General features: G+C 32.6%; 1 protein-coding gene across 1 annotated transcript in view; it reads right to left on the bottom strand.

Annotated features, from left to right (window-relative positions):
- Window positions 1-409: 409 nt before the first annotated feature.
- Window positions 410-13,352, bottom strand: part of mfsd8l1 (major facilitator superfamily domain containing 8-like 1) — a 14,042-nt gene continuing 1,099 nt past the window's right edge. The window contains exons 2-12 of the mRNA XM_051094898.1: window positions 12,085-12,270; window positions 10,380-10,442; window positions 10,182-10,301; window positions 9,966-10,045; window positions 9,556-9,874; window positions 9,018-9,091; window positions 7,151-7,364; window positions 6,950-7,072; window positions 4,962-5,092; window positions 4,763-4,848; window positions 410-4,574 (exon numbers count right to left, since the gene is read on the bottom strand). Coding sequence (XP_050950855.1) covers window positions 4,768-4,848; window positions 4,962-5,092; window positions 6,950-7,072; window positions 7,151-7,364; window positions 9,018-9,091; window positions 9,556-9,874; window positions 9,966-10,045; window positions 10,182-10,301; window positions 10,380-10,442; window positions 12,085-12,270 — 1,391 coding nt within the window. The 3' untranslated portion in view covers window positions 410-4,574; window positions 4,763-4,767. The remainder of the gene's footprint in view (window positions 4,575-4,762; window positions 4,849-4,961; window positions 5,093-6,949; window positions 7,073-7,150; window positions 7,365-9,017; window positions 9,092-9,555; window positions 9,875-9,965; window positions 10,046-10,181; window positions 10,302-10,379; window positions 10,443-12,084; window positions 12,271-13,352) is intronic.

Here is a 13,352-nt window from a genome sequence, read left to right as displayed (position 1 = left end):
GTGTACTAGAAATGTATGCAAATTAGTATGCAAATAATGCCTCATTTGCTTATTTAAACCTGACATTTTAGAAAACCTGTAATACAAAAAATGTTTGCAATTATCAATGTAATCAATCAACTGGGTAAGACGATAACTATTAGTTAATTTGTTTGTCTCGCCTTTAAATTCTGCAATACAAGATGCTCATCAGGTTATGTATTTATTTATTTTTAAAAATGTTATGCATATAATTTAGAATGAAAATGTTATTTATATGCACTGATTTTTTGTGTATGTACTGATAATATATCATTTTCAACCAAAATGTACTATTCTTTTTAATAAGATAATCGTTATTTTTATGATCGTTATTTTTAAGAGAACGGAAAAATGTGAGCTTGTCACAGAAGTGAATCATCCATCCATGCAACATTTTTCAGTTTATTGAGATCAAGAGACACAGGGTAAAAATAAGCTTTATGGAAAAACAACATAACGGAAAACACTCGAAACGGAAAATAAAAATAATAAAAAAAAAGAAGAGGCAGCACCTGGATGATTCCCCTCGGAGAGATGAGTCAAACAGGATTTTCTTTCTCACACGGATCCCAGTATTAAATAGAGAGTGTTTCAATAAACTGCTGACATTTTTTTTGGAATAAAGAATCATTTTAAATGAAAAAGTCAAATTTGCCCACAAATCTAACAAAATCACATCTGACCAATGTAAAGCGATCAGAAGTTGAATAGTCAGGACATTCAAAACACAAATAATAACAAATAGTTTCACTAAAGTACAAAACTAAAAATGCATTACAGCCTTTGAACAAAACAAATATTGTCTGGCCACACATTAATTGTGCACTTAAGTTATGCTTATTCATGACAAATTATGGCACATATTAAATATGTTTAAGTACAAAACAATAAAAAATAAAATTGTAGTAAACTATAGACAAAGTAGAGTAATATGCTGTTACGTAACAGTGATCGCAGTGTAGTTTCAACAGATACTGACATTTTACAAGTGCAGATGAGAAAAAGGGAGTAATGGGTTTATTGGAGATTGATAAATGCCTCAATATTTCTCAGTCATTCTCAATGGCTGCTGGATTGTTTTATGTGGTTAAGGACGCCCTCTAGTGGACAGTTAATGTACAGACGTATTCTACAGTGATTCAATCATTTCAATCGTTTGACATTTTCCTTTAGTGTTTAGTGTAAAGCAAAAGAAATTACTGTAATATATTATTAAAATAAAGTTATTTTAATATTCTTTCTTATATTTTCTTACAATTATTTTTCTTTCGCCAAATATCTCCCATTCACCACCATTATTTTTGTTTAAAAAAAAAAAAAAAAAGACAAAACCTTAGTTTCAAAACAACAGTCTGATCTTCATAAAAAGAATTATATCTCTTCACATTAACAGTTTAATTAGTTAACGTTGGTTAACTAATTAAATCTATTCATCCTGTGTGTGTGTGCGTGTTAGCTGCTACATAATAAATTAGCATTACAAAACATTAATTAAAGCTATTTATGGGCATAGCTTATTGTCAGTTCATGTTAACTAATGCATTTACCAACGTTAACTAATTATGATCTAATTACTGTGAAAAGATGCATTAGTATACATGCAATTTAACATTAAGAAAAAACTAATCCCAAACAGTGATGCTGTTCATTGTTAGTTATTGTTAACTAACGCATTAACCAGTATAAACTAATAGATCAGTTAACGTGAAGAAATGTATTAGTAATGGGTAAGTTAACATTAACAATAACCAACGCTTAGTTGGTTTGTAAATTAGTAAGTTCATTATTTAGTTCATGTTAACTAATGTGTTAACCAATGTTAACCAATTAAACTGTTAATGTGAAGAGGTGCATTGGTATATGGGTAAGTTAACAATAACAATGAGCAACGTTCAACATTCTGTTCAGCATTACTTATTTTTGTTAGTTCATGTTAACTAATGCATTAACCAACATTAACTAATTAAGCTGTTAATGTGAAAAGATGCATATGAGTAAGTTAACAATAACAATGAACAACACATCTGTCCAGCATTACTTAATTTTTGTTAGTTCATGTTAACTAATGTGTTAACCAGTGTTAATTAATTAAACTGTTAATGTGAAGAGATGCATTGGTATATGGGTAAGTTAACAATGAGCAATGCAGCTGTTCAGCATTACTTATTTTTTAACTAATTACACTGTTAATGTGAAGAGTTAACATTAACAATCAATAACACATATGTTCAGCCTTACTTAGTTTTTGTTAGTTCATGTTAACTAGTGCATTAACCAGCGTCAAATAATTAAGCTGTTAATGTGAAGGGATGCATTACTAGATGGGTAAGTTAACATTACCAATGTATAACATTTGTACAGCATTACTTAATCTTTGTTAGTTTATGATAACTAATGCATTTACCAAAGTTAACTAATTGCATTAATGTGAAGAGATGTATTAGTATATGTGTAAGTTAACATTAGCAAAAAATTAATTAATCCTGGTCAGTGGCGTTGTTCAGTGTTAGCTCATGATAACAAATGCATTAACCAGCGTTAACTAATTCAACTGTTAATGTAAAGAGATGCATTAGTATATGGGTAAGTTAACAGTAACAATGAAAAATGCATATGTTCAGAATTACTTAATCTTTGTTAGTTCATGTTAACTAGTGCATTAACCAACATTAACTAATTAAACTGTTAATGTAAAGAGTTGCATTACTAGACGGGTAAGTTAACATTACCAATGTATAACATTTGTTCAGCATTACTTAATCTTTGTTAGTTTATGATAACTAATGCATTTACCAAAGTTAACTAATTACATTAATGTGAAGAGATGTATTAGTATATGTGTAAGTTAACATCAGCAAAAAATTAATTAATCCCGGTCAGTGGCGTTGTTCAGTGTTAGCTCATGATAACAAATGCATTAACCAGCGTTAACTAATTCAACTGTTAATGTGAAGAGATGCTTTAGTATATGGGTAAGTTAACATTTACAATGAGCAATGAACAATGCATCTGTTCAGTATTATTTAATCTTTGCTAGTTTATGATAACTAATTAACAAATGATAACTATTTACATAATATGTCATATGAAGAAGAGATGCATTAGTTAACATTAACAAAAAATTAACTAATCCCGAACAGTGGCATTGTTTAGTGTTAGTTCATGATAACTAATGTATTAACTAACCTATTAGTATATGTGTAAGTTAACTTTAACAAAAATTCAGTAATGCTTAACAGTTTTTCATTGTTAGTTAATGTTGACTAATGCATTCATGTTAACTAATACAAACTCATTGTAAAGTGTTACCATAATAATAATAATAATGGTAACACTTTTTATTTGTTAACATTAGTTAATGTATTAACTAAAATGAACAAACAATGAACAATACATTTACTACAGTATTTATTAATCTTTGTTAATGTTAGTTAATAAAAATAGTCGTTCATTGTTTGTTCATGCTAGTTCACAGAGCATTAACTAATGTTAACACATCTTGTGATTTTAATAATGCATTAATAAATTCTGAAATTAACATTAACTAAGATTAATAAATGCTGTAGATGTATTGTTTATCCTTAGTTCATGTTAATTAAGGCCGTTAACTAATGTTAACTAAAGAACCTTACTGTGAAGTGTTACTATAATAATAATAATAATAATAATAATAATAATAAATCTGATTTTTAAAAATTTGAATTGAGAAATTATGTACTGAGAAAATTTGTATGCACTGAAATTTAACAGAACTGTAAAATAAAAATTAAAAAAGAAATAAAAAATAAGACTTTTTTTTAAAATAAATCCAAAATTATGAAAAAAGGGACACGAAATGTAAAAACATGTAATGTTTTTAGTTTGTTTGTTTGTTTTCAATTATAATCTATATATCTTAAAGCAGCCCTGATATTTTGGGCCTAAGGTGGTCTGATTATGGAAAGTAGCAGTAATCTTTTCAAGCGAAAAAAGGGAAATAATTACATTTTGAAAAATGCTGAAGCTTTCTAACACAAACAGCCTCTGCATCACACACACAAAAAAAAACGTATAATAATATTCTCTTTTATTAAATAATCAATAAGCAACATAACTCACATATTATCCTAAATTTATTGCATTCATCTCTTTATTAATATAAAATAATTACGCACATGAATGGATTTTCCCTCTGAATGTGGCTTTCGTTCTCAATCCTAAAACATTTGATCTACTGGAATTTCCATAGGAAATATAGTAGAGATGTGCATTTATCAAAAGTCTTTGCCCTGATCAAAGCTCTGCACAGAGCAGAGATGAAGACATCCAGAGAATCACCTCATTTCATCAGCATCTATGTTTGCTTGTTATGTAGGTCTTACCCATTCCTGACGTCTCCATTCACTGCATTTATTAGTGTTGTTACAGTGAATCCAGATGTTGGTCACTGATGGTGGTTCAGCTGGAGCTGTGTTAACGTGAATCAAACCTAGATTTATTGAATCAAGATTTATTGAGTCAAATGAGGATCAGCTCGCTCACCAACAACGGCTCAAGCTTGCTGAAATCAAACCCTACAGACAAAAAAAGAATATTGTTAAATAAATAAGTACATTTTTATTTTTATTATGTCTGTATATATACCCAAAGGTCCTCTTTTTTTTGATACTTGATTATAAACTTGTAATATACAAGATTAGTATGCTAGATTTCAATTCAAGGCACCACGTATGGTTCAGTGTAAAGTTAATAGTATGATTACCTGCGTCAGTCTTCAGACTCAGTGCCTGTGTGACTGTCTACAGTTACAGGCTCCACCAGTCGCTCATAGGACACCACCATCATTATCTGTCAATCATTCAGAGGAGTTACAGATTAACCAAAGAGGTCTCAGAGTGTTTTCATGCTCTTGTGTGTTCAATAGTTGCTCTAGAGAGCAACACATGTGCATCTGGACTCACAGTGAGTAGGGCGAGCAGACCCATCATCAGCCCCAGCATCACGTACAGGTTAGAGGTCAGACCGCCCGCCCAGAGAGGGCCGAGAATGGTGGCCAGTCCTCCAACGGAGCGTCGGATTCCCTGACTGAACCCTGAACACACACACAGGCTTGATCCAAACAATGCCTAAGCTTTAGCAAACCAGAAAAACTAGAAACATTTGTCACTTTGTATGGTGCTGGAAAAAGCCTCACCTAAAAGTTGAAAAAGACATTTATTTTTGTGCAAAGGTGTGGTCACTATGGAAGCTTGTTTCCGCCACTGAATAAAATGTATGAACTGAAATATGAACTCACAATAACAAGAACAAAAAATAGAATTGTGAGATATAAACTCACAATTGTCAGAAAAAAAAGTCTGAATTGCAAGGATATAAACCTCAAATCAGTATTGTGAGGTTTAAACTCACAATTGCAAGAAAAAAGTCTGAACTGTGACAAAAGTGTCAAAACTGCAAAAAAAGTCAGTATCACAATTGCAAGAAAAAAGTCAGAATTGCAACAAAGTCAGAATTGCAAGATATAAACTCGCACTTGCATTAAAAAAAGTCAGAATTGAAATATATAAACTCGCAATTGTGAGAAAAGTCTACATTGTAGAATATATATTCCTAATTATGAGAAAATAGTCAGAATTGCAAGATATAATTCACAATTGCAAGAAAAAAGCCAAAAATGCAAAATATTTTTTAATAATTGTGAGAAAAAAAAAGTCAAAACTGTGAGATATAAACTCACAACTGCAAGAAAAAGTCAGAATTGCAATATATATACTCACAAATGTGAGAAAAAGTCAAATATGCAAGATATAAACTTCCAATTGTGAGAAAAAAGTCAGAAATGTGACAAAAGTGTCAAAACTGCAAAAAAGTCAGTATCATAACTGCAAGAAAAAAGTCTGAATTGCAACAAAGTCAGAATTGCAAGATATAAACTCGCAATTGTGAAAAAAAAAGTCTAAATTGTAAAATATATATTCCTAATTATGAGAAAATAGTCAGAATTGCTAGATATAATTCACATATGCAAGAAAAAAAAGCCAAAAATGCAAAATAAACTTGCAACTGTGAGAAAAAAAAGTCAGAATTGCAAGATAAAATTCGCAATTGCAAGAAAAAGTCAGAACTGCGATATATAAACTTCCAATTGTGAGGAAAAAGTCAGACATGTGAAAAAAGAAGTTAGAATTGCAAGAAAAAAATTCAGAATTATGAGAAAAGTCAGAATTGTGAGATATAAACTTGCAATTGTTAGAAAAAAGTCAGAATTGCGAGAAAAAAGTCAGAATTGAGAGATATAAACTTGCAATTGCAATAAAGTCAGAAATGATAAATATAAACTAGCAATTGTTAGAAAAAGCCAGAATTGTGAAATAAACTTGTAACTGCAAGAAAAAAAGTACAAATCGCCAGTTATAAGTGTGCAATTACAAGAAAAAAGTCAGAACTGTGTGATATAAACTCACAATTGCCAGAAAGTCAGAATTGTGTGACATAAACTCGCAGTTGCAAGATTAAAGTCAGAATTGTAAGATAAAAACTCGCAATTGCGAGAAAAAGTCAGACTTGCAAGATATACACTCAAAATTGTGAAAAAGTTAGAACTGCGAGAAAGTGAGACTTGTGAAATAAAAAGTCAGAATTGTGAGTTTATATCTTGCATATATTTTAGTTTTTAATTCAGTGACAGAAACAGTCATTAGCAACATTTTGTGGGTGACAAGGGTTCATTGTGACAGCTCACTTTCAAACCAAACAGCACATCCATTTGACCAACACACCTGAACCCGTTGTAAAATTTGCATGGCGAAATCCTTCACCCTCAAGATCGCTTGGACTCTTACTGACTAAATTTCACCCCCAATAAAAGTCACTGAACAATCATAAATGTGAGCACACCTGACTTGTTTCTAGGCACTTGCTAAGCAGCTACTGTGTTCTTAGGACTAACCTTGTGTCTTCTCTGATGTAATTTTGGAAAAGAGAGACACCTGGGCGACTGCCACAAAAGGAAGGCCCAGGACCTGTAGGAAAACTCCAATGATGAACTCCGCCAGCTGCCACGCAAATCCACCTAAACCGCAGAAACATTTGTGAGGCGTGAGGGATTTTACAGCTTATAAGCACAACATGTTCTGTGTGTTCTTCTTACCCTGAGGATTGGCCAGGAAGATCAGGCACCAGACGCAGGAGATATTGCAGAGGATGAGGCCGACGGCCAGCACCACTCGCTCCGCCACACGCTTGCTCAACCAGCGCACGAACAGGAAGCCTGCGATCACCTCCACGCCACACACACAGTACATGATGCTGTTCTCCAACTCGCCGAAGTTAAAGAACTTCTGCGTCAGAGGAGTCACCATAGTCTAGAGGAACAATGTTAGCAGATACAATATTACACTTGGATGCAGAATTGTATTGTAATATTTATACAAATTGATTTCTGGTGCTAATACCAGATATATGTTCATGTTTAATATTTCCTACTGTGTTGGCAAGTGCGCAGCTCACATACCCAAATAAACAATTTTATTGTATTGCTTATCCTGCCCGGAAAGACCATAAGCATTGCAGATAATAAATAATTGACATAAACATATCATAAAAACTAATCCTGTGTGACTCATACACTTCAAATCGGGTGACTTGACATCAAGGTTTTGGCTGACAGTCAATGATGCAATCCAGTCATACAGGTCAATGGTTCCAGTTCCAAATTCCAATTCAACATTCTGTAAAGTGTGTCAAATTAAAATAAAATCCAATTCCAGTTCAGATTCAAATTTCAATTTATTTAAATTCCAATTAAGCATTCTGTGAAGTGCATGGCATATTTAATTTAAATTGCAAATCAAATCAAACCACAACCAAACCAAACCCTTTTAAATCCGAATTCAGTTCCATTCAAATTCCAATTCAGTTTTTTATTGAATGTGTGGCAAATTTACATTCAAATCCAAATCAATTCTAATTCAACATTCTGTGAAGTGAAGCAATTTCAAATCAAACCTGATTTCATGTCCAATTTAAATTCAAATCCATTCAAATTCACTCTTTTATGGAATGTGCAGCAAATTTAAATTCAAATGAATTTTAACCAATTGAAATTTAAACCACTTCAGTTTAAATTTAAATCCATACTAATTCCAGTTCAGTCTTTTATGGAGTGTGTTGAAAATTTAAATTTAAATCCAAATCCAAATCAATTTAAATTCCATTTAAACATTCTGTGAAGTATGGCAATTTCAAATTAAATCCAATTCCAGTTGAAATCAATTCAAATTCCAATTCAATATTCTGTGAAGTGTGGAAATTTCAAATACAATCCAATTCCAATTCAAATCCATTCAAATTCCAATTCAGTCTTTTATAGAAAGTGTGGCAAATTTAAATCTAAATCCAACATTCTGTGAAGTGTAACAATTTCGAATTGAATCAAATCAAATCCAATTCCAGTTCCAGTTCAAATCAGTTCAAATTCAAATTCAACATTCTGTGAATTGTCACACTTCCCAGAATGTTAAGTCGGACTTTGAATTGATTTGGATTGGCAAACTCAATATATATTCCAAATCAAATCCAACCTCAATTAAATTCAAATCCATTCAAATTCCAATTCAGTCTTTTATAGAAAGTGTGGCCAATTTAAATTCAAATCCAAATCAATTAAAATTCCAATTTAACATTTTGTGAAGTGTGACAATTTTAAATCAAATCAAATCCAATTTCAGTTCCAATTCAACATTCTGTGTTGTGTATGGCAAATTCAGTTTAAATTCCAAGTCATATCAATGCAGATTCATATCCTAATCAAATTCAAATGAATAATTCTGCAGAGTGTGTGAAAACTGCAGTGCAAATTAAATCAAAATTCAGTTTACATTAATCCATTTCAAGATTTGGTGTTGAGTATGGCCAATTCACTTTTAATCCGAAAACATGAACTGAAAGTGTGTCATTCGTTAAATTTTTCATTTTGCAGAACCTGCTACTATAGGAGTGTGTGTGTGTGTGTTCACCTCCAGAGCAGTCTGATTAAACAGTGTGATAAACTGAGCTGCCAACAGCACAATCACCTCCTCTCTGAGGAACTCTGAAAATAGAAACAATGAAACACACAGTTGGATTTGAAACCAAACTCATTCCCGTAGAGAAATTTACAATAACTAGGTTTCCAAATTTGATTTATATCAAGTCAGATTTAGATTGATCTGAACATGAAGTGTGTGATGTTTCACACCACCAAACATCTTATAAGCTAAGATCATTAAGTTCTCCTTTGAGTAAAGCAGCTTTCAAAACCAAACAACAATTCTACAGTAATCCTATTACTCTACTAAGAAGTTGCGTCGTTTACTTATAATACTGAATTAAAAAAGATATAATTTTAATAGGATAAACAAGTTTTTAAACTTCAGTTGACTCAACTGAAAATCTCTTTTCTATTCCAGAATTGTTTTTCAGCTAACAAGGCTTCTTTAAGACAAGACTAGTTTTTTTTTTTTTTTTTATTTTCTGTTATTATGATTTTAAAAAATACATAATTTAGGCTCTCACCACTGCTGACGCTGAAGTTCTTGAACGGACTGGAGTTGACGTCCTCAGGTGGAGGTGAAGGCGGAGGGGAAACGTGAGTCACATCACCGTTGGCCACCGAGGAGGTTCTGGACTGGACACTAGTGACTGTCCCGTATGACCCAGTGAGCTCGTTGGGCCCAACCAAAGGTTTTCCCTCATCACTCTCCTCTTCTTCCTCCTGCTCCACCTTCTCTTGCTCCACTCCGCTCCTCTGACGCGTTTGATCTTGAGGACTGAAGTCCCAATACATGAACAGGACTACAAACTGAAGAAGGAACCACAGCAGGCACATGAAGAGCTGAAAAGAAATAAATACATTCGCGTGAAGTACGTTTGCAAATGTCCAGACTCTTCATACAAAGTCAATTTGGAAATCTTCAGGATCTTACCCCTGGGGAAGTGTATTTGTTTACTGTAAAAGGTCCGATCTGGAAGTTACAGAGTCTGAGAAAGATATTGAATGCAGGACCTGGAAGACAATACAAAAAAACTAAGCATGAAAATAACACTAAATTAAATATAGAGAACTTTTATTTTATTTTACTGAAATGTTTATCTCACAATCCTAATTTCCATGTATGGTCTACTAATTTATTTTCACCAACCAATGAGAAGCCCAGCTTGACGGCAGGCCATGACCGCAGCAAAAACAGTCGAACGGTCCTCAGGAGCTGTATTTCTAGTCAAGAAGCCGAAGATAGATGATCCAGCACCAGTGCCAATACCTAAAACATTAGAAACTGGTTCAATCTCTCAAGCATTAAAATAGACATAACCTTAAAGAAATTAGACTGAAACTTTACCTGCAACTAGACGACTGCAGAGCAATAACCATTTGGAGTATCCCATAAAATACATAAAATTACCTAAAAAAAAAAAAAAAAGGCAGAAAGAGATGTTAGGTCACCGACAGTACAAGTGTTCATTAAAGGAATAATTCATTCAGGATGTAGATGAGTTTGTTTCTTCACCAGATCTGGAAAAATGTAGCATTACATCATTGCTAGCCAGTGGATCGGAATGGGTGCCGCCAGAATGGGATGGACTGGAGTGGATTACTTGTGTATTATTGTGATGTTTTTATCAGCCGTTTGGACTCTTATTCTGTTGGCACCCATTCACATCCATTATTGAACGAGTGATGTAATGCTACATTTTTCCAAGAAACAAACTCATCCACATCTTGGATGGCCTGAGGATGAGTATATTTTCAGCAATTTTTCTTTTTTTTTACTTTAAGGTTTAATCACATTTGCAGTGAATGGGTGCCGTCAGAATGAGAGTCCTGATACAAACATCACAATATTTATTTAAAACTGTTTTGGACTTTTTTAGCTTGTAAACAGTGCTTGATTTGTGCATATTTCTCTCCTGATTTAAACTAGATGACCGGAAGCAACAGTTTTAAATAAAAAAATCTTAAAGATGGATTTGGGGCTTACAAACACACAGCTTTTGTCTTCACAAGATGTTAACTGATGGACTGGAGTGGTGTGGAGTTCTTCTGAATTATTGTGATGTTTTTATCAGCTGTTTGGACTCTCATTCTGACGGCACCCATTCACTTCCATTGGTGAGCAATGCTACATTTCTCCAAATCTGATAAAGAAACAAACTCATCTACATCTTGGATGGCCTGAGGGTGAGTATATTTTCAGCAAATATAATTTTTTTCCACTTTTAGGTTTATTCACATTTGCAGTGAATGGGTGCCATCAGAATGAGAGTCCAAACAGCTGCTAAAAACATCACAATATTAATTTTAAACTGTTTTGGATTGTTTTAGCTTGTAAATAGTGCTTAATTTGTGCATATTTCTCTCCTGCTTCAGACGAGATGACCAGAAGCAACAGTTTTAAGTGAAAAAACATCTCAAAAATGGATTTGTTTCTTACAAACATGCAGCTTTTAACTTCTCAAAATATTAACTGATGGACTGGAGTAGTGTGGAGTTCTTCTGGATTACTGTGATGTTTTTATCAGCTGTTTAGACTCTCATTCTGACGGCACCCATTCACTTCCATTGGTGAGCAAGTGATGTAATGCTGCATTTCTCCAAATCTGATGAAGAAACAAACTCACCTACATCTTGGATGGCCTGAGCGTGAACACATTTTCTGAAAATTTTCATTTTTTCCACTTTAATGTTTACTCATATCTGCAGTGAATGGGTGCCGTCACAATCACAATATTTATTTAAAACAATTTTGGACTGTTTTAGCTTGTAAACAGTGCTTAATTTGTGCATATGGATTTATTTCTTACGAACATACATCTTTTGGCTTCTCAAGACATTAACTGATGGACTGGAGTGGTGTGGATTACAGTGATGTTTTTATCAGCTGTTTGGACTCTCATTCTGACGGCACCCATTCACTTCCATTGGTGAGCAAGCGATGCAATGCTGCATTTCTCCAAATCTGATGAAGAAACTAACTCATCTGCATCTTGGATGGCCTAAGTACATTTTAATTGTTGGGTGAACTATTCCTTTAAGTTCAAACTTACCAACAATCTCGAAGACATTGGCGAACAGGATGATTTTCTTGGTGGTGAGTGTGCGATCTGACCAGTGGCCAAATAAAGGACCGGCGAGAAGCCCGCTGAAGCTGAATGCTGATAGGCTGAGACCAAGAAAGTACGGCGCCGCATTTAACGTTTGCAGATACCTCCATATTGTGGGCAAAATCACAGCTGAAATGAAAACAGACATTCATTAGGTGACAGCAAAGTTCAATTACACACTATTATCTTGACAACTAGTTAGATTAGTAAGTAATGGCGGTTTATTAACAGAGAAACTCAGCGACTTACTGTTCGGAAAAAATCTCAAGTATCTCTGAACACAAAGAGCGATTCTGAGACAGGCATGTCGGAAAATGTCTCGTTTGAATGGTAAGTTTTATTAGAAACAAGTAACAGTTCAATCATTGTTATTAGAAACATCACGTTATACGTTTGAATGTGACACAGTCTCCTTGTTATTATACAGACAAATAGAAGGGTGATTTACATTAAGAATATTCCTGACTACTGAAACATTTAGCTACATTATTATTTAATATATTTATTCTTACACATTTATTTTAGTCAAACTGGCAGCTGAAATTGTCCGCACACTGGAAAAATCCAATCAGATCAAAAAAGGTCTATCAGTCTGTTAAAGACACTTTGCACTTTTACATATGGAAAATAAAAAATATATTTTTGATATAACTTTTTTGATCTGATTGGATTTTTCCAGTGTGAGGACAATTTCAGCTTTGTTTGACTAAAACTGTTTTCCTTTTGTTCTATGCACCCAAGGATTCATTGTTTTTTTCTTTTTGAGCACACACAATTCATGTTTACACTTTTTATTATACATATTTATAAAGAATACAAATCAAATAATACTACATACAAAAAATAATTAAATAATTATTTATTTATTTTAATGTTATTTATTGTATTTTTATTAATTCATTAATTATTCATTCCTTTATTTTATTCATTTAATTTATTTAATCATTTACTTTATTTTAATTTTATTTATACATTCATTCTTGTAATGTTATTTATTTATTAGTTTATTCTTTTAATTTGATATATTCAATTATTTTATTCTTTAAATTTATTTATTTATTTTATTCTTTTCACTTTATTTATTTATTTAATCGTTTATTTTATTCTTTTCATTTTATTTATTTATTTGTTTACCATTTTTTTTGGGGACCAGTAGTTTGAAGTATGTCCTAATAGTATGTTAAATGAATGATTGTTCAATTAATCATTTT

The sequence above is a fragment of the Labeo rohita genome, chromosome 22 (genome assembly GCF_022985175.1).
Source record: "Labeo rohita strain BAU-BD-2019 chromosome 22, IGBB_LRoh.1.0, whole genome shotgun sequence".
Taxonomy (NCBI): Eukaryota; Metazoa; Chordata; class Actinopteri; order Cypriniformes; family Cyprinidae; genus Labeo; species Labeo rohita.
The sequence above is the reverse complement of the archived record's forward strand: the minus strand, read 5'-3'. Positions and strand labels throughout refer to the sequence as shown.